The sequence below is a fragment of the Budorcas taxicolor genome, chromosome 7 (assembly GCF_023091745.1).
Source record: "Budorcas taxicolor isolate Tak-1 chromosome 7, Takin1.1, whole genome shotgun sequence".
NCBI classification, from domain to species: domain Eukaryota; kingdom Metazoa; phylum Chordata; class Mammalia; order Artiodactyla; family Bovidae; genus Budorcas; species Budorcas taxicolor.
In genome coordinates this window covers 42,794,993-42,818,689 of record NC_068916.1, presented here as the reverse complement: position 1 = coordinate 42,818,689, position 23,697 = coordinate 42,794,993, and the positions used below count along the sequence as shown (strand labels likewise).

At 55.2% G+C, this 23,697-nt stretch overlaps 2 protein-coding genes across 2 annotated transcripts; both read right to left on the bottom strand.

Annotated features, from left to right (window-relative positions):
- Positions 1 to 8,794: 8,794 nt before the first annotated feature.
- On the bottom strand, positions 8,795 to 14,407 carry GZMM (granzyme M). Its single transcript, XM_052644270.1, has 5 exons — positions 14,368 to 14,407; positions 10,672 to 10,831; positions 9,801 to 9,936; positions 9,377 to 9,640; positions 8,795 to 8,968 (listed from the first exon to the last, which is right to left on the bottom strand). The coding sequence occupies exons 1-5, from the start codon at positions 14,405 to 14,407 to the stop codon at positions 8,795 to 8,797; spliced, it is 774 nt and encodes a 257-aa protein (XP_052500230.1).
- A 2,806-nt stretch (positions 14,408 to 17,213) lies between these two features.
- Positions 17,214 to 23,219, bottom strand: CDC34 (cell division cycle 34, ubiqiutin conjugating enzyme). The gene is made up of 5 exons (XM_052643227.1): positions 23,006 to 23,219; positions 20,344 to 20,430; positions 20,154 to 20,251; positions 19,325 to 19,459; positions 17,214 to 17,726 (listed from the first exon to the last, which is right to left on the bottom strand). The coding sequence occupies exons 1-5, from the start codon at positions 23,180 to 23,182 to the stop codon at positions 17,519 to 17,521; spliced, it is 705 nt and encodes a 234-aa protein (XP_052499187.1). The 5' UTR covers positions 23,183 to 23,219; the 3' UTR covers positions 17,214 to 17,518.
- Between the last annotated feature and the right edge of the window lie 478 nt (positions 23,220 to 23,697).

Here is a 23,697-nt window from a genome sequence, read left to right as displayed (position 1 = left end):
CCCCTGCAGTGACTGGCTTGGGTGTGGATTTTATCCTCAGGGCACTCAGGAGCCCTGGGAGGGATCTGAGTGAGGGAGGGAGGGCTCCTGCTGTTAGACTGATCTGGGGCTCAGGTAGGAGGGTGGGGTATGGGCACGTTAGGAGTGGAATTTAGGGAGGACAGGATGGTGCATTGGGTTCAGTGGTTGCTTCCAGACCTGAGAATGGGGCCTTATTTGAAAAACATCTTTGCGGATGTAACTGTTAAAGGTCTTAACATAAGGTCATTCTGGATTAGAGTGGCCCTGCATCCAATGACCAGTGTCCTTGAGGAGAGAGAGAAGAAGGGCTTCTCTGGGGGTCCAGTGGATAAGAGTCCGCCTGCCAGTGAGGAGACACAGGTTCAATCCCTGGTCTGGGAAGATTCCACATGCCTCAACTAAGCCCATGTGCCCCGAGCCTGTGCTCTGCAGCAAGAGAAGCCGCCGCAACCAGAGTAGCCCCTACTCGACGCAACTAGAGAAAGGCTGTGTAAAGCAGCGAAGACCCAGTGAGGCCAAAAGTAAAAGTAAATAAATAAATCTTAAAAAAAAAGGAAAGGCCATGTGAAGATGGAGGGACAGGCTGGGCTGATGTGGCTACAAGCCCAGGATGCCTGGAGCCCCCAGGAGGTAGAAGAGGCAGAAAAGACCCTCCCAAGGGCATGGTTTCTGCTGTGTGAATGGCCTAGTTGGTCATGCTTTGTCTGAGCAGCTCCAGGAGCTGGTACAGGGGGTCTGGTGGTTGATCCTTTTAGCGCTGGGGTTGACTAAAGTGTGCCGTGGGCTGCCCAGTTTGGGGGAACACCAGGCTGGGAGCCTGGGAGGCTCCCTGCAGGAGTGAGTCCTGGCCCTGGACACGCCCCACAAGCCAGCCTGGCTCTGGCTTTAAGGTCGGTGTGTGTGGGAGGAGGGGGACACGCGAGGGAGAGGTTTACAGACACCGCCGCCCTCTCACCTCTGTCCTCCCTGGAGAAGTGACAGAGGATGACCCCGAATGAACCCGGGGTTGTGATGGGGTGGCCCGGGGCTGGTGATCTTTCCTAGGGGGCATGTCCCACGGGTGAAGCAGGACAAAACAGAAATGAAAGCCTCTGAGAGTGAGATTGGGTCCAGCTTCCCCAGCTGAGATTGCAGGTAATTCAGACTCTTGTCCTACACAGTCCTGGCTTGCCCTGTCCTGACCACCTGGGAGGCTGTTCTTAACCAAAGACCTCCCCGGGCCGCAAGGGGGCCGAGCTTCAAGGTGTGCTGGTGTTTCCAGGTTTCCTCGGCCTGTTTGCTCATAAGTCATTCTGAAATACGGAGAGGAGTCTTTGTTTCTCAGGTTTGTTATGCGACGTCCTCAAACGGCAGAGGAGTCTGGGGACAGCAACACCCCACGCCCCGCCCCCCAGCTACCTGGATTCCCAGTCAAGACTTTGGCCACATTTGCCTCCCCACCCCTGCTTCTGTCTCTCCCTCCCTGTCTCCCCCCACCCCCCCCCCGTCTCTCTATCTGTCTCTCCATCTCTCCCTGTCTCTCTCTCTTTTTATCTCCATCTCTCCATCTCTGTGTCTCTATTTCTCTGTCTCTCCCTCCCTGTCTCCTGCCGCTTTACTCTCTTTTTTTTGTCTGTGCCCCATCTCTCTGTCTCTGTGTCTCTCACATTTTCCCTGCAGAACCATTTCGGAGTAAGGACAGGCACCAGATTCACCCTAGGAACCAAGCAGGGGGCTGGGGTCCACAGGCCCCTCTGAGGTCCGTGTGGGATCCTCCCTGCAGTCTAGTCCCCCAAAGACTGACCTCAACCTTCCTTCATGGCAGTCGTTCCCAGGTCCAGGGCCAGTCGGGGCCTGACTGTGTCGAGCTGCCCTGTTGCCATCTGGGCGCAGGTTCTGGGACAGATACAGCTGCTGCTCCAAGAGTCGGTTGTGGGGCTTGTTTCAGGAAACTTTCTCTGCAGGGTCCCTGCCCCTACCCCAGCTGTCCAGCTGAGAACAGAGCCCCTGGTCTATCGCTCTGACCACCTGGCAGCGCCTCCTGCTGCAGCTGCCTCATCCCCGCTCCCAACCCTTGAAACCCCTGGGCTCCCATCACCGGGGGTGGGGTGGGGCCCAGCTGGGCGGGAAGGAACCTCTGTGGAGACAGATAAGCTTCCTCCCACTAGGGTGCTGGGCTTCCAAACACTACCCGCCCCCACTGATCTCCATCCTGCTGGAGTCACTCCAGGTCCCTGCCCAGGACTGCGGAGATCCCTAAAACCACAGCTCCCCCTGGCCCTGGTGGGAGTGTGGTGCTGAGATTCCTCTGTCAACTACAAAATGTAGTCACCACCTGAAAATACAGAGTTGTGTTATTTTATTTGGTGGAAATGTTAGGACCTCAAGCTGGGGAGGCAGCGTCTCAGGTAGCATGGAGGAGGCCAGGGAAGGAGTCAGGATTATAGGAGTTTGCCACAATGGAGGCAGGCAGTCAGAACTTCAAAGGATTACTGCTAATTAAGGAAAATCAGATACCTCAAGGAATTTAACACTCTTCTCCATATGAGAAGATGCAGGAGTCTGGGATTATTGACGTCATTCCTTTTATGCATCTCAGCTACCTGGGGGCAGCATCCTGTCCTTTTGATTTCTCACATGCCCCCTCCTGCAGCTCCTGAGCAGTCACCAAAGGGGCTGGCGGCATCTCCTGGATCTGAGTCGCAGGCCTTGTTTCCCTTTTGGGAACCTCATTGACATCTGGAGGTCTGAAATCGCTGAGGGATATTACATCCTTGGTTGTTGATGCCGCAGGCCAACTGCAGGATAGTGGTGGCCAGACGGAGCAGCCACGGACCCACAGCAGCCAAGGGTACAGGGACAACCCATGTGTCCATTGATGGATAAATGGGACAAATACCACGTGGTCCCTCCACACCCCGGAGCATCCCTCAGCCCTGAAAGAGAAGCCCTGACACTTGCTACCACGTGGACGGACCCTGAGAACATGATGCTCAGTGAGAGAAGCGGACACAGAAGGACATGCAGGGTGTGATTCCACTGATGGGAAACATCCAGAACAGTCAGGGACCATGCACAGGGCCATTTGTGTCGGCCCAGGAGGTGGGAGGGGCTTCAGCTCTTCTGCAGGCTAGAGAATGCACACGGGAGAGGCTGATACGTCCTATGGGCTCAGGCTCTTGGTCCTCTCCCTCTGCAGGTGGGCAAGCGCGGCATTCATCTTGCAAAGTCCCAAATCTTTGAAGACAGTCGACGTACATCCATCCATATTGGGGCTCCCCCACCCTGTACTGCTGATATGGGGGGGTCACCCTCTGTGGGGTGTCTTGGGTATTACAGGGTGTGGAGCCACACCACTTGCTCAGTGCCAGATTTCCAAGTCCTGGGGACCACAGATGTCTCTGGGGCAGAATCACCCCCAGTGAGACCCCCTGGTCTATGGGAGAGAATAGATGTGAGGGGGGGTACGTGATGGAACCCCCATGGAATGGCATGGATGGCCCACTTCTCCCTCCGCCCCACACTTGGCCAGGTGGGAGCACTGCCACACTCATTTTTGAGGGGAGGACTGGAAACCTTGGGGGGTACAGCAGACAGGACCCCTCAGGGATGGGAACCCGGAGGTAGGAACCTTGCTGGGATGGGGGCTTGGGGAATCCTATTGTGTCAACCTGGGTGCCAAGTACAGTGGTGTTTTGTTTGCCTGGGGTATTTGTCAAGCACCCAGCAATCCTGCAATGCCCAGAGGACACCATCATGCAGTTTTAATTCAGTTCCAACTATTAGATAGGTAGAACAGGGAAAAGGAGTCCAAAATGGCGGTGGTACAGACAAGGAAGGGAAAGCCTGTGAAAATGAATCAAAAGAAGGTCCGAGGACCGGAGTGAGGACCTCAGGTAAAACAAACAACACTCCGGGCTGGCCCAATTTACATAGGACAGGCCCAGGGAGAGAGAAACATAAATACAGGAGCCAGAGCCAGTTCGCTCTCTTCCGCGTGCTGGGGCGCTCTTCTGGGATTTTCCTGCTATCTTCTAAATAAAATAGAGCTGTAACACTGAGCTGTAACACTGATTTGTCTAGGAGCTATAACACGGTCCATTTGAGACCTGAGAGCTATAACACGGTCTATCCAAGACCTGAGAGCTGTGACTCGCCGAGGGGGCTTTAATGTCCGTCACTCCCAATCTCTGTTGTGACGAGACAAAGAACCGAGGAACATACACTCGCGTGACGCAACCCTCTCTGCCTGGAGTCAGTGCAGAACCCGCAGCTTACGGGCTCAGCCCACAGCCCTGTCGCCTCCCCATACCAGTCCCGAGTCCTCTGTGACCCCTGAGCATCTGTCTTACTGACCAACTAGCTGTGTGTCATGGTTCCTGCCACCCCTGTCCCTGGGTCTGACCAACTTGTTACAGCAAACAAATGGACCTAATTAAACTTAAAAGCTTTTGCACAGCAAAGGAAACTATCAACAAAACGAAAAGAGAGCCCACAGGATGGGAGAAAATATTTGCAGATGAAGTGACCCACAGGGGTTAATCTCCAAAATATACAAACAGCTCATGCAGCTCAGTATAAAAAAAATAAACCCAATCAATAAAACACAAAGACCTAAACAGACATTTCTCCAAAGAAGACAGACAGATGGCCAATAGGTACATGAAAAGATGCTCAACGTTACTAATTATCAGAGAAATGTAAATCAAAACTACAGTGAAATATCACCTCACACCAGTCAGAATGACCATTGTTAAAACGTCTATGAATTACAAATGCTGGAGAGGGTGTGGAGAAAAGGGAACCCTTTGTCCCAGAGTTTTAGGTACAAAGGGCTTCTAGCCTGGTCCCTCTTGGCCTGGATGTGAACTCAGGTGGTTGAAAGAGGCTCATTAGGAGGGTTTTAGGAGCCCTGTGCCAGGACAGGATTCAGCAGTTTGGTTTGTGGAAAATCACCAGCTGTTGTGACCTGGGTGTGTTCTGTACATAGGTGACACCTCCATAAACAGTTAAAGGTTAACAAGGCACTTGCCTCTGCAGACCCATCAATCTTGGGTTGGGTTATCCAGTCCTGAGAGAAACATCAGAGAAAAAACAGCTCCATGGAGGGATGCTCTCCAAAACCCCTGACTTGTGCCTCCACCCCTGACTGCCCAGGCCATTGAAAGAGGCACAGCCCAGGGGGATCCCAGAGAGGCCTGAACATCACAGGGGACCCTGAAAAGTCCTGGGGCCGAGAGGATGTCAGGGAACCCAAGGAGAGGTGAATACTATGGGCTTCGGTTGATAATAACATATCAAGATTAGTTCATTAATTGTGACAGCTTCCCCGGTGGCTCAGATTGTAAAGAATCTGCCTGCCAATGCAGGAGACATGAGTTTGATCTGATCCCTGTGTTGCAGGAAGGGGGACCCCTTACAGGGCCCGAAACTGGACTCTTGTCTAACACTTGGAAATAAATTGTCTGAGGAGACACATGTGCTGACAAAGCAAGAGATTTTACTGGGAAAGGGCACCCGAATGGAGAGCAGTAGGGTAAGGGAATCCAGAACAGCTCTGCCATGTGGCTTGCAGTCTTGGGTTTTATGGTGATGGGATTATTTTCCGGGTTGTCTTTAGCCAGTCATTCTGACTCAGAGCCCTTCCTGCTGGTGCACGCCTCGTTCAGCTGAGATGGATGCCAGAGAGAAGGATTCTGGGATGTGGCCGGACATGTGGTGTCTCGTTTTGACCTTATTAGTTCCATGTTCCTTACCAGGACCTCCTGTTGTAAAACAACTCAGATGCAAATGGTTACTATAGTGCCTGGCCAGGCTGGGCAGTTTCAATCAGTGTGCTTCCCCTAACACCTGGATCTGGAAGATCCCCTGGAAGAGAAAATGGTAACCCACTCCAGTATTCTTGCCTGGGAAACTCCATGGATGGAGGAACCTGGTGGGCTCCAGTCCATGGGGTCGCAAAGAGTCAGACACGACAGAGCACCAGGCACATCATAAGAATCTCATCAACTGAAGGGGAAGGAACACTTGGAGGCTTGGTACTCTCTTCATTGTTTTCTGTAAATATAAAACTGTTCTAGGGGCTTCTCTGGTTGTCCAGTGGCTAGACTCCGCGCTCCCAATGCAGGGGATGCAGGTTTGATCCCTGATGGGAGAACTGAAATCCTACATGCTGCATGGCGGGTCCCCCCCCCCCAAAAAAAAGACAGATAAAAGAACCTTTAGCAATTTAAAAAAGAAAAAAGAGTTGAGTAGACTCCTCCTTTCTGTCCTTCCTTTTCTCTGGCTCTGAAATAAAGACATAAGTGTTTCCCAAACCGTCTTACCACCTTGCAGGAGGCCTGGAACTCGCAGTGCTTTGAAGACAGGAAATTCTGCTGCATCACCAGAAGAGAAAAGCCATTGACTTCTGATGGGCAAACTCACCTTCTGGGCTGCCTGACCAGCAGCCTTTCCTGCTCAGAACACCCTTGGATGAGCACGGAAGGCACCGCCAGAGACAGTTGCTTCCTGGGAAAAATGATTCGGTGCAGGAGGAGAGATGATTTTCTCTCCTGAGCGGCCTTTTGTCCTTTTAACTTCCTGTCCATGTGCAGTAAAAGCTACACAAAATCTCGATGTGAGACAAGCCTGTAAGAAGTGAGGGATCTTCTGGGGTCGGTGGTGTGGATTCCACAGGGCTTGGGTTGCTCATGTGCATGCCTTGCTGTCAGAGCAGCAAACCCTTGATCGAGATTTGTGCCTTTCCCTGTGTGGGAGGGAGGGAGGGAGAGATGGGCCTGAGTAAGTCCTGCGACCCAGCCTTGGCCCCCCAGGGCAGTCTGGGGGCTCCTCGGGGAGGCTGCCACCAACATGAGATGCACCAGCAACAAAGCCAAATAGACAGATGGACAGACAGACTGTGGAGGAAGAAGCAAGCACTTCAGCTGCTCCTGGGAGAACCCACGTGGCGGGAGTGGGGTAGGGGTAGGGGTGGGGGGCTGGGGGGGCAGGCACCTAGGTGTTTGGTGTGCGGTTATTTCAGGGAGGCTGTTTGAGCATTTTCATAATAAAAGCAGATTCTGCCAGAAAAAAGCAGTTTTCTCACACTGTTCCACACAGAGTCCGTCACCGCACGGTCCAGCACCTTCTCTCTGCCTCATCAGAGCACACTCAGGAGAACTAAAAACACATGCACACGTGCCTTTGCACCCGTGGCCACAGCAGCCATGGTGGAAACAAGCTAGGTGTCCATGGACAGGTGAGCAGACATACACACACGTGTCCCTCCACACATGGGGCATCCCTTAACTCTGAAGAGGAGAGAAGCCCTCACACTCGCTACCACGTGGAGCAACCCTGAGAACACGAGCTCAGTGAGAGAAGCAGACACAGAAGGACACGCAGTGTGTGATTCCACTGATGGGAAACGTCCAGAACAGGCCAATGCCCAGACACGGAGAGTGGGTTCCTGGTGGTCAAGGGCTGGGCAGGAGGTGATGTTGCTTTTGGGGTGCTGGAAAGTTCTGGAACTAGATAGAGGTGCTGGTTGCACAACCCTGGGAATGCACTGAAAACCCCTGAATCACACACTTATTTAAAAGGGTGAATTGCATGGCACATGAATTATCTCTCAATAAAGACAAACTAAGATCATGGCATCTGGTCCCATCACTTCTGGCAAATAGATGGGGAAACAATGGAAACCGTGACAGACTTTATCTTCTTGGGCTCCAAAATCACTGCAGATGGTGACCGCAGTCATGAAATTAAAAGACGCTCCTTGGAAGAAAAGCTATGACCAACCTAGACAGCCTATTCAAAAGCAGAGACATTACTTTGCTAACAAAGGTCCCTATAGTCAAAGCTGTGGTTTTTCTAGTAGTCATGTATGGATGTGAGAGTTGGACCATAAAGGAAGCTGAGTACTGAAGTATTGAGGCTTTTAAACTGTGGTGTTGGAGAAGACTCTTGAGAGTCCCTTGGACTGTACGGAGATCAAAGCAGTCACTCCTAAAGGAAATCAGTCCTGGATATTCATTGAAAGAACTGATGCCAGAGCTAAAGCTCCAATACTTTGGCCACCTGATGCAAAGAACTGACTCACTAGAAAAGACCCTGATGCTGTGAAAGATTGAAGGCAGGAGGAGATGGGGATGACAGAGGGTGAGATGGTTGGATGGTATCACTGACTCGATGGACATGAGTTTGAGCAAGCTCTGGGAGTTGGTGATGGACAGGGAAGCCTGGTGTGCTGCAGTCCACGGGGTTGCAAAGAGTTGGACACAACTGAGTGACTGAACTGAACTGAAAGACAGTGTTGGTGGTTGATGGTCTAGCTGCTAAGTCATGACTGATTCTTGTGATCCCATTGATTGTAGCCCACCAGGCTCTTCTGTCCATGGGATTCTCCAGGCAAGAATACTGGAGTGGGTTATCATGCCCTCCTCCAGGGGACCTTCCCAGGCCAGGAATGGAACCTAGGTCTCCTACATTGCTGGCGAATTCTGAGTCACCAGAGAAGCCCACTAAACACAGAACCAAAGTCAAAAAGACAAGGAAGGAGATTCGGGGCCCTTTTCTCCGTGTTTCCCTCTGGCCCCTGGTGCCCCTGGGCCTTGTCCGCGGCTGGCCCTCCCATGCAGCCTGAAAAGTGCAATCCATTTTGTAGGTGGCAAACCCGAGGCCCTCAGCCTGCAGGAGGCTCAAGCAGTTTTATTATTATGGTTTATTGGTCCCCTGATACATCTGGGCCCCTGGCTGCCCCACTGCACGATGCTCCTTGGAACACAGAATCAGGGCCACCTCTGGAGGGTCAAGGAGAGGGAGGTGAGCTGTTGTGGCGGAGGGTGTTCTTGATCCAGGACATGTAGGGGGCCACGGCGACAGCCACGGGGGGTTTGAAGATGTCGGTGCAATTCTTAGAGCTGAAGGACAGGATTCCGGCCACTTGGCCTCTTCTGCACACCACCGGCCCACCTGAGTCCCCCTGTGGAGGCAATGGAGCACCAGTCACCTCCTGATGAAGGGGGCCAGTTACCCAGTGGGAGGGGATGGAAGGCTGATTCCAGGGCAGAGACCCCCATCTCCCCACTTCCTCCATCTCCTTTAGTCCCTTCTCAGTTCCTTTCTTGCTTGGTAACTCTCTCTGTGCCCTCTTCCCACCCCAGGACCTTTGCACATGCTCCGTCTATGCCCTGATGTTTCTAGGTGCTGGAGTTCAAAGCCTAGCTCTGCCACCCACTGTGTGACCATGGGCAAGCTGCTTAGTCTCTCTGTGCCTCAGTTTCTGCACTTGAGAAGTGGGCACCTGCTCCTTCCCAGCTTCAGGACGTCTAGGGAAGGGAGGGAGCCAGGCACAGGCTGGCCTGAGCGCCCCCACCCCCAGCACCCGCACCTTGCAGGGGGCCTGGCTCTTGGAGTCAGCTGCCAGGCAGATCATGTGGGAGCTGATGTTGCCATGCCAGAACCGACTATTGTTGCACATCCTGGTGTCCAGCACACGCAAGTCCAGCTCCTGCAGTGCCCTGGCCAGGTTCCCAGGCTGGTGGGTCTGGCCCCAGCCGGCCAAGCTGCACCGGGTGCCTGTGGCCACCGCCTGGCGCCCTCGGGGCAAGTCCAGGGGCCGGATTTTCTTGCTGGGCTTCACCTTCCCATCCAGCTATAGGGACAGGAAGAGGCAGGTGAGAGGGTGAGGGGATGCTGAGGGAGGAGAACACAGCAGGAGGGGCAGTGGGAAGGTGAGTCTGGGGGAGGGGCAATAGGGGAGGGGAACCGGGGAACGGTGGACCTGGAACTACCATTCCTCCCACTGGCAGCACCTTTAGCAGCGCGAGGTCATTCTCCAGATGAGGGGCTGGCTTGTATTCAGGATGCAGGACCACCTTCCTGATGCGGCAGGTAAGGCTGGGGTTTCCCAGCACATGAAGCCCCAGCACAAGCCTCAGCTGCTGCGTCCTGGGGGTGGCAGGGTCGGATTGTGGGGGTGCTGCAGGGTGTGTGGGGAGCAGCAGGGCCTGGGTGTGAGCCCCAGCCCTCCCAGGCTCTGGCCCAGGGGCACTCACTGTCCTGCATACCCTCACCCAGCTTCTTTCTGCAGTCCTTCCCCTGCCCAGTCTGGTCTTTTCCCTGCCTCCTCCAGGAAGCCTTCCCTGCTCCCGCCTCACCCCAGACTCCTGTACAGCCGTGCCTGAAGGCTGTCTCCTTTCCATGTTTTCGGTTTCTTGAATAAACAGACCCCCTTTGATTACTTCTCCGGGTTTGATCTGCGGTCTTTGTTACTGGCCAGTCCAGAGGTAGGACAGCTCTGGGATGGGTTTACCTGGTGGTTTCACAACGGCATCATGCACCCAGGCTCCTCTCTGTGTTGGCCCTGCCAGCCTCATAGGCCAGCTCTGTCCCTGTGGCCACAGGTGGGAGACACACTCCTGGGTGTCACCTCTGTCCATTTGGAAGGTTCTTTTTTATAGCAAATAAGCTGCCCCCAGGAATCTTTGCAGCCTGATGTCACACACACACACATAAGGTTGCTCTGACGTACTGTTGCCTTAGCAACCACTGCAGAGGGAAAGGGACCCCCTCACAGGACTACAGTTGACTTAAATCTCTCCAGACCCACCTCCTGGTGGGAATGGGGAAACCAGGATAGGTCTGGGGACATCTGGCGTGATGGGGTGGGGCTGGGTCACTCACGGCTGGGCCAGGCAGTGGGCAGCTGTCAACACCCAATTCTGGCACAGGAGCACCCCACCACATAGGTGGCGGCCAGACTTCTGCAGTGAGACCATGTATGGGCGTGAGTGGGGGATAGCCTCTCGACCCCCAATGATGTGGGTCTCGAAGGTGTTGCCTCCTGGGGAGAGGAAGAGAAAGGTTAGGACTGGGTCCCCCACCCCTGCCCTGACACTCTGACTCCAGCTCTGAGGCCCTGGATGGAATGTTCTGGAATTAGACTATGGAGATAGTTGCAAAACTCCAAATGCACTAAAATTCTCTGACTTGTACCCTTTGACTGGGTAAATTGCATAGTATGTGAATGACATCTCAATAAAGCTGCCATAAGAATTGTTCTAAAACCAATGATGGGGACTTACCAGTGGTAAAGACTCCACTTTCCAATGTAGGGGACAAGGATTTGATCTCACATGCCCTGGGATGTGGCCAGAAATTTTTTGAAAAATTGTGAGTTAAAAATGATTGATAAAAAGCATTTTAATGTAAGTTAGCTTTATAAAAATCTACCTGTGATTCCCCATCATGCTTTAATTTTTAAAATCTATTTTTAAAAATTTTGGCCGTGCTGTATGGCATGTGGGATCTTAGCTTCCTGGCTAGGGGTCAAACCCATGTCCCCTGCAGTGGAAACACAGACTCCTAACCCCTGGGGCACCAGGGAAGTCCCTCATTCATGCTTTAAACATCCAAACTCCTCATGACCCACAAGAGACACCTCAGCTGACCCTGCTTCCTTCACACTTGCCTCCACCGCCTCCAGCACTCCGGTCTCCCTGCTGTTGACGGATGGATGCATAGAATGGAAGGAAGGAAAGAAGGAAGGGAGAAAGGACGATGGGTGGGTGGTGGGAACCCCTATCCTGCTGGGTCACCAGTGGATCACAGTGAACCTGGCTGGATAACAATCCAGCCAGGCCAGCATGGTGGGATGCCCACCATCCCACCCAGCCTGCTTCTCACGCTCCCAGGTGCCATTTATGAACAAGTGTATACAGTCTGGGGAGGTAGCCAGCTGGGGCTGAAATTTCAGCTCCGTCCCTCCCAGCGGGGCGATCGTGTGAAGGTTGCCTCGCTCGTGGAGCTGTGGTTTCCTTCTCTGCATTTCCTGGGTGCTGCTGGGGAGCAAACAGCCTGCACCTGTCCCCCATGCTGTGAAACCAGCTCCACCAGAGCCCCACGGCCGCCCCTCAAGACAACAACCAGGCGCACGTGTGCGACCTCACCCTGGAGAGGCCTGGTGTGATCCACCATGAAGGGGGGAATACAGCGCCCCTCCGTGGTTCCTCCGGAAAATACATCATCCGAGCCCAGCCTGGGGACGCAGCCCAGGGCCGCGGTCGGAGGACTTGGGGGAGATGGAGATGCTACCAGAGCTCAGGGGACGGAGGACAGCAAGACGACTAGATCCTGCTCACTGAGGACACCGTGCGGACAGCTGGAATGAAGTCTGTAGGTGAGCTGAGGGGAAGGATGCTGAGAATCCATCCTATGAAAGGATGGCCTGTTCCCAGCACACACACACAACCTCCCCTACACACACATATAAGCACAGGCACACACATCCGCACACGCACACAGATGCACATGCACACACACACATACCTGCCAGAGCGTTTAGGGGTGAGGGCATGCATCTACATCTCACTCTCAATTGGTTCAGGAAAATAATAATAGACACACATTTGTATTTTGTATACACGCCAAGGGGTGGGGTAGGTTGGGGGGAGATAAAGCAATGGAGGCAAAATGTTTACCACGGAGGGATTAGGAGAAAAGGAAAGTTGTCTGCAGGACTCTCCTGACTTCTCTGTAAAAGTGGAAGGAATTCAGAAGGAAAAAAATGGGGTGACTTCCCTGGTGGTCCCGAGGCTAGGACTCTGTACTTCCAATGCAGGGGGCGTATGTTTGGTCCCTGGTGAGGGAACTAGATCCCACATGCAGCAACTAAGAATTCACATGTCAAAACTAAAGATCCTGCTTGCTGCAACAAAGATTGACAATCTTGCGTGCCACCAAAGATTCGGTGCAGCCAAAATAAACGCATTTTTCTTTTTAATTCAAGAAAGGAAAAGAACCTCACATCTGCTAAGCCTTGCTCTCGCCCTCAGGCCTCACTCAGAAGTCATGACAGCCTTGTGGAGATGAAACTGACAGACCCTCGGGCACCCGAGCTGTGAAACCAGACCGTCCCCAACAGCAGGAACAGTCCTATCACCCCAGGAAGAAGCCCTGAACTGTTAGCAACCCATTTCACACCTTTTTTTTTTTTTTTTAATGGTTACTTTTGCTTTTTTTCACTTTTTCTTTTATTTTTTTGGTAACATTTATTTTTATTTATTTATTTGGCTGTGCTGGTCTTAGTAGTGACATGTGGGATCTTTAGTTGCAGCATGTGGGATCCAGTTCCCCGACCAGGAATCAAATCCAGACCTCCTGCGTTGGGAGCACAGAGTCTCAGCCACTGGACCACCAGGGAAGTCCCTTTTTTCACTTTTTAAAAAACTGACGTATAGTTGATTTACCATGTGTTAGTTTCAGGTGTATAGCAAATATATATATATTTTTATATACATTATTCAGTTTATATACATGTATATTATATATATATATTCATCCCTGGGTCAGGAAGATCCCCTGAAGGAGGGCAAGGCAATCCACTCCAGGATTCTCATGGACAGAAGAGCCTGGCGGGCTACAGTCTATAGGGTTGTGAAGAGCTGGACATGACTGATCAACTAACACTCATATTTATATTCTTTTTCAGGTTCTTTTTCAAATTTTAGGTTATTATAGGATATTGGGTATAGTTCCCTGTGCCAAACAGTAGAACCTTGCTGTATGTTTTATATATAGTTGTGGTTATTTAGTCACTAAGTCACGTCTGACTCTTTGTGACCCCAGGAACTATATAGCTCCCCCGGTTCCCCTGTCCATGGGATTTCTCAGGCAAGAATACTGGAGTGGATTGCCAGTTTTTCTCTGGGGGATCTTCCTGACCCAAGGATCAAACCCTCGTCTCTTGTGTCTCCTGCATTGGGATTCAAATTCTTTACCGCTGAGCCACCTGGGAAGCCCTTTATGTATCTGTTAATTCCAAACTTCTAATTTATTCCTTTTTTTTTTTTAATTTAAAAATTTTTGGCCATCCTGAATGATGGCTTGCAGGATCTTATTTCCCTGACCAGGGATCAAACCCATGTTCCCTGCAATGGAACAGGGGACTTTCCAATGCAATGGAATGGGACTTTCTAGAGTCCCAACCGGGGGAACACCAGAGAAGTCCCCCACTCCATTTAAAATTTTTAAAAAAGTATTGTTGGAGGAAAGTGAAGCTCCCTCCCTGCCGCCCCGCTTCCTGCTCTGGAGCCTCCTTCCAGAAATATTTCATCTGGGGAAGGGGAACAGGCTCAGAATAGAAACCCTCAGGACGGCGGGTGTCCTCGGGCCTTTGCTCTTTGCTTTCCCCACAATCTCTTTTTGAGGCTGTTTCATGGACAGCCATCTCGTGCTCTGGGGGCCGCTGACATGTTTTCAGTGAGTCCTGTCTGGGGACAGGGAAATTGTATCATCTCTGTTTCTTAACCCCCCTGCCCTGCCCCTTGCCATGGGCCCCGGATACCGCAGCTCCGGCCTCAGTGTCCCCACCTCGCTCACCTGCCCACAGGGCTTCCAGGACCACCAGCAGGAGCAGCATCTCGGATCGGGGGGCCTCCACGGTTCTGGCCCCAAGCCCCAGCACAGTTCACACCCACCCTTCCTGTGGGGGAGGGAGGTGACGTTCACAGCTCCGGCTGATTCCACATCACCCTCAAGTGTTTCTGAAAGATATGCACTCTTTGGAGACAAAACCCCGTCACCATGATCACACCTGAAAAATTTACAGGAATCCCTATTGAGCATCTATTACCCCATCATGTTCCACCTCCCAGCTCACTCGTGGTGTTATGTGGTTTTAGCTCGATCATTTCCTTGCCCTGTTGTCTCATTGTGGCAAAATACACACACCATAAATGCAGCATCTGAAGTGTATTTAAATGCACAGCTCATAGCATTAGGTACATTCATGTTGTCGTGGGATCACCCTCACAATCATCTCCAGAACGTCCTCATCTTCCCAAACTGAAGCTCTATCCTCATGAAACACTGACTCCCCAGCCCCACCCCCAGCTGGTGGCCCCACCAAATACTTCCTCTCTCTGGACCTGACTCCTCTAGGGACCTCCTGTGAGTGGAATCAGTGTGTGTCCTTCTGGATCTGGTTTCTCTGAGTATCGTCTTCTCAAGGCTCATATACGGTGTAGCAGATGTCAGAATCTTTCTTTTTAAAGGCAGAATAATATTCCAGCATGTGGAGGGACCACATTGTATTTATCCATCATGTGTGTGTTTATCCCTCCATCTGTCCATGGATATCTGGGGTCTTTTAGATTTTGGCTGTCATGAATAAAGATGGTATGAACACTCATTTGTTATAAGCACCCTGGGGATCCTGCAAGTCTGTGTCCTAGCCAGGCTCATCTGGGTCCTCCCTCCTTCAGTTCACCCTTCTCCTTGCAGCCCTCAACACCATGGGATCCAGACCAGCCAATCAGAGCACTCCCTGTGCCCTCTGGCCATAGAGATTGGTTCTGGGCAGAGGACCAATCTAAACCCTGCACCAGCTCAGTGAAGAGGAGGACCCATGTTTCTTCTGGAACTTTCCAGAAACAGCCTTCACGCTGCTGGACTTGGAAAGATAACAGCCTAGGGGTGGGACCAGGGTGAGAGGCTTCTGCCTGAAAACGAGGAAGCTGACCACATACGTGCTCAGTGCCTGAAACCACATGCATTTACTCTCTCGTGGGGCAAACATCCACATGTGGGCCAGGCCAGTTCCTCCGGAGTTCGAGAGGAGAATCATTTCCTGCCCTTCCAGTCTAGAGACACAGATGCCGGGGGTCGGGGAATGGACATTTTTGGAGCTGCTCTTCTGCTGACCACAGGTTGTGGGGAGACAAGAGTCCGGGCTGGAGCCAGTGCTGTGCCTGAAACCCCTGGCCACCAGTCATGAAGTCACACTTGAGTCAGTGTGAATTGGGTTTTCCTCTCCTGTGATACTGAAAGGGTTGTGATAAACAAATATGACTTGCCTGAAAAATGGGTCACAGAGGCAGACAGGCTCATCCTGGTACTGGCTCTGCAGCAGGGGCCTACTGTCCATCTCTCCTTCAGTGGCGTCTGGCACACAAGGCTCTGGAGCCATTTTCACAAGGAAGGTGTGAGGCCAGAGTTAGGTTTAAGAGAAATGGGTATTTATAGTGTGTTCTTATGTCCAACCCTGTTTAACCCTCCCAATGACCCCAGGAAGCAGGTTTCGTTAAGTGTTTGGGGCTGGGAGGGGATTGTTCATCAGATTTACCAGGTAAAAAAAACAGGGTAACAGCTTATATTTGAGTTTCAGATACACAAGTAACTTTTTGGTACAATTAAGTCACAGACATTACTTGGGATAACCTTTATTCCATGTATCCCATTACATGTTTACCTTAAGTCCACAAGGCAGACCCAACCCTGAGATGAGACTCTGGTTAGGATAGGACTCCCAGGCCTTGGTCAGTCATGTGGACCCTGGCCACAAGCCTCACTCTCTGGAGGGCAGCCCATGTCCCTTCCCATAGCTTCCGAGCTCATACCTGCTCTTGCTTGTCCTGTGCAGAGGTGGCTGTGCTGGGTCACTCAGGTGGTGGAACCTGTCCTGACGCTGGGCTCTCATTCTCCAGGCCCCAAGGCTCTGGTCACCTCAGTGGTGGAGGGTAATTCCCAAGCCACACAAGCCAAGTGTGAAGCAGGGTGAACACTGAGTCTGGGGCCGTGGTTACATGGCAGGAAAAGCCTGGGGGCAGGGGGAATGGGTCCCAGGAGCAGAAGGGCTGGACCCACAGGCCTGAGGGTTACGGGAGGTTGCAGACACTCCTATGAACGATCAGGAAGTGTTTCTGACTTTTGACACAGAGGCCGTATTACCATCACTCAAGCTTTAAAGCTGCAGCTCAAAAGCAGCTAAATGTGGGTGAAGAAATGAGTGTGTCTTTGTTCCAATAAAACTTTTATTTACAAAATGGGCAGTGACAAAGCCTGGCTGGAGGCCTTGGCTGAGGGCTCTGGGGTCTCCACACTGCCTCGGGGCTCCTATAGCCTGGGCGCCGGCACCTACTGGGTTCAAAGGACACACAGCCCTGGACACCACCAGCATGGGTGACATTGCCGGGGAGCTGGGGCTCAGTACCCCCAGGGCCTCTCAGCCCCAAGTGTGCCCCGAGGCCCTTCCTGCCCAGAGCCCAGGTCCCAGGTCCCTGTGGCCCCTCCCCCCAACCAGACGACCCAACAGGAGGCCCCGGGAGCTTCCGGGCTCAGAGGGGCCGCTGAAGGCTCCCGTTGTGGATCACATGCCCGTCACCAGAGCCCGTGCCCTTGCCTGGGTCCCACCGACCTCGGGGCCAAGGAGAGGTTGGTCCTCGGGCTTCTCATAAAGTTGCTTTATTTAAATTCCAAACAAACCAAAGCAGAGAGAAGAGGTGACTCTGAGTCAGTCCGTCCACTCCCAAGCCAGGACCCTGAGTCTCTGGCCAGCAGGCGGGGCAGGCAGGCTAGGGTCCCTGAGCAGCGTCTGGCCCATGCGGGGCCCAGGGACGCGAGCCCAGCGGCCTCCTTGGAGGCGGAGATGGGGTGGACGGCGCCGAGCCACGCGGCGCCCGGAGGTAGTGGCGGCGGCAGACAGTCGGGCGGCTGAGGTAAAATTTGTAAGTTTATTCGCAGGGATGTAGTGTCAGGACTCTTCTGTGCCTGAGTCATCCTCATCGTCCCCGAAGCAGCTGTCGGCCTCAGCCTCGCCATCCTCATAGTAGTCGTCATAGAAGAGGTCGGAGCCCTCGTCCGGCACTGGGGCCTTGGTCTTCACGCAGTACTCAGCCAGTGTGGTGGGTACCTTCACGCCATCCCGCTCTGCGTCCACCTTGGTCCCCAGGACCTGCTTCCTGCGGAGACACAGGTCAGCCTTGCTGCGGCCGGTGGCCCCAGACCCGTGCAGGCACGCCCGTGGAACAGTACAGGGCACCCAGGGGTGGCACAAGCACCAGGGGGTGCCCCAGAGCAGGCAGAGCCTGATCCCTCAGGGGACAGCCCATGTGTGCCCCAGGGGTTTCTGCTCACACACAGGTGCACACGCACACACGTGTGCACAGAATGGGGCGACCATGGGCTGAGGATGAGGCGGAGCATGGGCTCTGAACCAGGAAGGTGTCAGCTCATCAGGAAGAGAGACACAGATCCCAGCTGCCAAGGAAAAGGCTGGGTGAAGTGGGAGCAGCCAGGGTGCTGGGCCGGCTCTGTAGGAAGGGGAGGGCCGGCCACAGGGCGGTGCCCCTGGCAGATGCTCAGCACATTGCCGCCAGGCCGGGTCCCAAGTCCTCCCCTCTCTGCACTTGAGTATTTTGCATCACTGGCATCACGTCTTCTGCATGTGCTTCCCCGCTGGGGCTCTGACTGCACCTGCTGCCCCTGGGGTCCCACATTCCAACGGTGCCGCTGGGCTTTCCCGAGCTCTCGCTGTGAGGTCGCGAGGCTGGCCCACAGGGACGGGTCCCTACAGCTCCACAGGCACAGCAACACAGCAGGTGAGTGTGGGTGCTGGTGAGAACGAGGACTCATTTCTCAGGGTAAATGCTGGGGGTAGGGGAAGAGACTAGGTCGTCATGGAAACACGTGTCTGACCTACTTGCTTTTCTAAGAGACAAAGAACAGACCAAAAACCTCCTCAGAAGAGACTTATGGAAGAGTTAAGTTTGTTGTGACGTAAGTCACAAGTCCCAGGAGAACAAGTGAGAAAGAGCAGTGATCACTGACCAGCTCACAGGACAGAGCAGACACAGCCAGATGGAGTGCGCAGGCCCAGGGGTGTTGCTGGCACCGGTCAGCACTCAGGGGAGTTTTGTATAGACTCTCCCGCCAGATCATGTACCCTGCTCACAGGGGAGAGAACAGGAGGCCAGGGTAATGAGAGCGCTCCCCTGGCCAACTCCTGACAGAAGCACTGCTTTCATAGCCAGGAAAAAATGACTTTCCTTAAATGAAGACCTTTCCTAAACACGCTGATCCCACCCGGCTCTGCTGCCTTTAGAAAACGATTCCAACTGTCAGAACTGCAGTGCCAGCGACACTCACTTTCGTGAGGTGAGAAAACAGACCACCTTGCACAGCATGGGCCTGGTCACACACAGAGAACCCACTCCCTGAGGAGACCCGTGGGGAAAAGCCAAGGGCCAAGCACGCATGATCACACCCCGGTGTGCAGGGTCTTCACACAGGGCAGGGTAGGGGTTGGGAATCGCTACCCTTCTAGTTACAAAACAAGGGAAGGTGGCAAGACCCTGCTGAATCCTGGCAGAAAGCAGGGTGTGTTAACTCCGTGTGAGGTACATGCCCTCACACCACACACACAGACACACACACACGCCCCACAACACACACAGCATGTCCACATGTCACGGTACATACGTGGACCACACGCTTCATGACAGAAAAATCCTGGCCTTTCTGGCAGGAGGAGGAGGGCCCAGGCCCCTGGGCCGCTCACCGGATGATGTCCGTGTACTCGCGGTCCTTGCCTTTGCTCTCTTTCCACTTCCTGTACATCACAGAGGCGTCCACGTTGGCTGGCGAGAAGGTGTTGGGTTCGTTGAGGAGGGAGATGACACTCAGGAGGATGGTCCTGGAGGAGCAGGAGTCGGCGTGGGGGAATCCACGGCCCAGGGCACTGCCCACCTGGGAGTCTCCCACCCTGACCCTCATCCTCTGCCGCATGCCTAGCTCCTGGGATAGGATGTGGGGTGGGCAGCCAAGGCCAGGACCACCTTTGCTCAGGTGAAGCAGGCCTGTCCCCTCCCCAGGGTGTTCCCCCTGCAGGGTGGTTTTCCCAGGCCACTCACGCTCAGACCTGGGCTGGATGAAGGGTGCTGGGCATGAGGCAGGGTGAGCATAACCCCCAGGACAAAGGGGACTGTGTTCTCTGGGGCTCAAGGAAGGAGGGGGGACCCCTGGGGTAGACAGACAGGATTCCCCGAAAAGTGGAAGTCGTCGTGTCCGACTCTTTGCAATCCGTGGACTATACAGTCCATGGAACTCTCCAGGCCAGAATACTGGAGGAGGTAGCCTTTCTGGTCTCCAGGGGATCTTCCCAACCCAGGGATCGGACCCAGGTCTCCCACATTGCAGGCAGATTCTTTACCAGCTGAGCCACAAGGGAAGCCTAGGACTCCCTGAGGATGTTACCAAAGATGGGTGGGGTAGTGGGTGGCAGAAGATGGGGGAAAGGCTGGCAGAGACAGGGCCTGTGTGCGCAAGGACAGGAAGTTGCGCCCGCCCCCTGCATCCACGCCCCCAGGGCGGCCGTCTGATGCCCTCACCTGACATTCTGCGTGGGGTTCCACCGTTCTGAGGGCAGCTCCCCGCTCTGGGGGTCATCCACTGGAGGGTGGAGAATCGAGATGCAAACGTCCCCAGTCTGTGAGATATGGGGGGGCAGGGAAGGATCAGCACCCAAATGGCTCCTGTCCCCACGCCTCCTACCCCTACAGGGCCCAAGGGCATGCTCACCTCGTAGATGTTGGGGTGCCACATCTTGGTCAGGAACCGAAAGGCAGGAGGGGAGTAAGGGTAGTCGATGGGGAACTTGAGGCGTGCCTGGTGGGAGAGCAGGGGGCTCAGTGAGTCAGGCCACCCATGGCCACACACAGCGGTTGGCCTGGGACCTGCCTGCCTCTGGCACCCCTCACGGGCCTGGGGTGTTCATGGAGTCACCTGAGCCAAGCTGCTCCTGGTTCCTGCCTTGTTGCCAGGTGTGGGCACCCCTAGGGAGCAGCTCCAAGGCCTGTGGTGGGACCAGAGCCCAGGGCTGGCTACCTGAGCACCATGCTGGGCGCCCAGCCTCAGTCTCCAGCTCGTGGGGAGGATTAAAATAGATGCGTGTTCACTAGGCAGGCGCTGGGGGTGGAGATGAGTCAGCGCCGGGCCCTCGGCCTGCAGGTGTCAGCCCTAGGGTGTCAGAAGGTAGCCTGGAAGGTCACGGGAAGACAGGGGAGGGCCCCTGGGGGAGACTTGTGCCCCCGGCTCAGCCTGTTTATGCCCCAGTCCAGGGACCCTGGTGGTGCTTCAGGCTCTCGGGGACCCATGGGGCACCTCTGCTAAGTTCCCCTCTCCGCCTATTGTTGGAGAATCACCCTCTAGGATAGGGGACGCTAGGGTCAAGGGGAGGCTCTCTGCTCTGGAGTGACCTAACCTTGAACTCAGGTCTCAGACCCTGCCCCATCGTCTCCAGCAAGCCCAGGGCTGGGTTTCTAAGTGATAGCCCGAGGCCAGCTGAGGCCTCTTTTGCCCCAGGCACCCACCAGGTCCCAGAGGTGCCTTCACCACTGTGTCAACTGAGGCTTGGTGCAAAGTAACATGCCCAGGGGCGCACAGCATGCAGCTGTGGAGGGGCACCCCTCAGCACAGCACACGATTCCTGGGGCCCCTGCAGCTCATAAGGGGGGACGGGTGAGGCTGGGTGGCTGAGAGGGAGGCACTGGGAAACCATGGTGGCCCCCAGGCACTTCTAGCACCCATGTCCTCTCTCCACTGCCCACCCAACCACACTCTGACAGAAGGATCCAAGGGTGGCAGAACCACCGTGGGTTCCTTGCTGCCTTCCTTAAGGCCAGCCTACAGGAGACGGGGTCAGGTAAGCCCCCTCTCCAGGCCATCCTTCTCTAGAAAACCAGCTTATACCAAAACCAGCCTGGGAGGCCCTACCCACAATCCCTTGCTAACAGTAGGCAACAGCCAGGAACCCAGGTTCGTTCTTTTCAGGCCAGAGTCCTGGCCTGGCCTTAGGTAGGACTCCCTATTCCTGCTCTGAGCGGAGCTCTTATCCTCACAGTCGGCTGCTCCCAGAAGCAGACAAAAGGGGGTTGTGGGAGGGGGGCTGGTCAAACCATTTGGTGATCAGCCCCAAACGCAGGCCCTGTGTGGAGAAGATGGACTCCAGATCAGATCTCAGCCTAGGGCTGTCGACCTGCAATCCCCCATCCAACCAGAGAACCTCAACCAAGGATCACCCCAGTAGTTCAGCCTGCTCCCTTAAGGCCAACAGCAGGCTTGGCTAAAACGCTAGCCAAAAGTGCAAAGACAGACACCTGCCAGGGTAGCACCAGCCTGCCCCGCTCCCGCCCAGGCCTCCCAGCCAGGTCCGCTGGGACCTTGGCAGGTAGTGACTGGGTGTTCCAGCTGTGAGTCCAGGACCCATCTCTCTCGCAAGGCAACCCCCTGCCTTATTCCTCTTGCTTAAGGAGCGAAGTCCTTTGATCGGGAGATATCCTCCCAAGGCCACATCTGGATTCACAGCCTGTCCAGGTTTTGACCTGAGTTCTAGTCCACATTGGCCTGAGACACAGCCAATCCCAGGGACAGCCCATGCCTCACTGCTCCCGACAATGGCTATTAAGAGCGAGCTGCTCAGAACTCAATCACCACAGAGGGCCTAGGAGCAGCCCAGAGCAGGCAATTCAGGCCCAAGAAGCTGCTTGATCAGCAGGACAGGAGAAACGCCAGGTAGGCTGCAAAGGAGCCAAAGCTTCTGAGGCCCCACCTGTGTGGGTTCTACAGTGTGGCTCCCAGGAACACGGCAAAATGTGGGAGCGAGGGTCGGGCGGAACAGGTTATGTAAAGATCATGGTGAAGCCCAGAGGACCTGCTACTGGCCAGGGTGGCCGCTTTCCAAGCCAATCCTGGCTGCCAAGCCCATCCAGGCCTTTGTTGGAATCCCAGTAAGTGGCCGAGCCAAGGCCAGGGCTCTTCACAACAGTGTTGGCCAGTCCTGGGGAGGCCTCTTTGTCTGCTCTGGGCAGCAAGTACAGGCGGGAGGAGGGGGCGGGCACCAAGGCCTGGGGAAAGCAAAGGCCATGCACCTAAAGAGACAAGAAGGTCCCGGGTCTTCCCACTGGAGGCTTGAAGTAGCCTTAGGGGTCCTGGCGCTTCTCAGGGACTCTTGGGGCCGGAGGGGAAGAGGGGGTGAACGAGGGCCCTCAGCACGCCAGAGGCGACCAGGCAGAGGAGCAAGGGCAGGGGGGCCCCGCGAGAAGGAGGGGGAAGAAAGCAACCCCACGAGGACCAGGGACAGTGGGAGTGGGCTCTGCCAGGGGAGTGGGGAGGGGACAGAGGTGGGGGAGGGGCCCCGAGGAGATGGAGAAGGGGTCACCGCCCCTCCCACCCCGCCGCTCACCTTGAAGTAGCCGCCCTCGTAGTAAGTGTTGGGGGGTCCGAAGATGGCCACCTCCCAGTTGTACAGGTCGCCCTCGTCCACCAGGGTCACCCGAAAGCCCTCCACCGGCTCCTCTTGTAGCCCCTTGAGCTCCAGCAACAACGCCTTCTGCGAGCTGGGCACCAGCGGCCGGGCCATGGCGGCGGCGGAAGGGCCCGGGGCCGGGGGCGCGTGGGGCCGTGGGGCCGCGGGGCCGCGGGACGGGCCGGGGCCGGCTTCCTCCTCTGCGCCGCCGCCGCCGCCGCCGCCGCCGCCGCCGCCGCCCGGAGCCCCCGGGCGCTCCACTCGCTCTGCGCCGCCGCCTGGCGCTCGCCTCCGCTGCCGCGCCCCGCCCCCACCGAGTGCGCCTGCGCGCCGCCTGCCCCGATCGCGCCTGCGCGCCCGCCCGCGGGGCACGCCGGGAAGCGACCCCTCCCCCGGCCGCCGAGCGCGCCGCCGGGAGCCGGGGGCCGCGCGCGCAGGCGCTTTGGCGCTTCCGACCCCCTGGAAGGCCGCCGCCGCCGCGGCTCGGACTAGGTCCGCGGACACCTGTACTTGGGGCCGCGGGCAGGGCAGCGCTGCGCCGCTCTGCCCGGCCCGCCGCGCTTTTGGGGCCTTTTTGTGACGTTCCGGCGCGGGGCGGGGCTGGGGCGGTGCCGGCGCGAGCCTCAGTT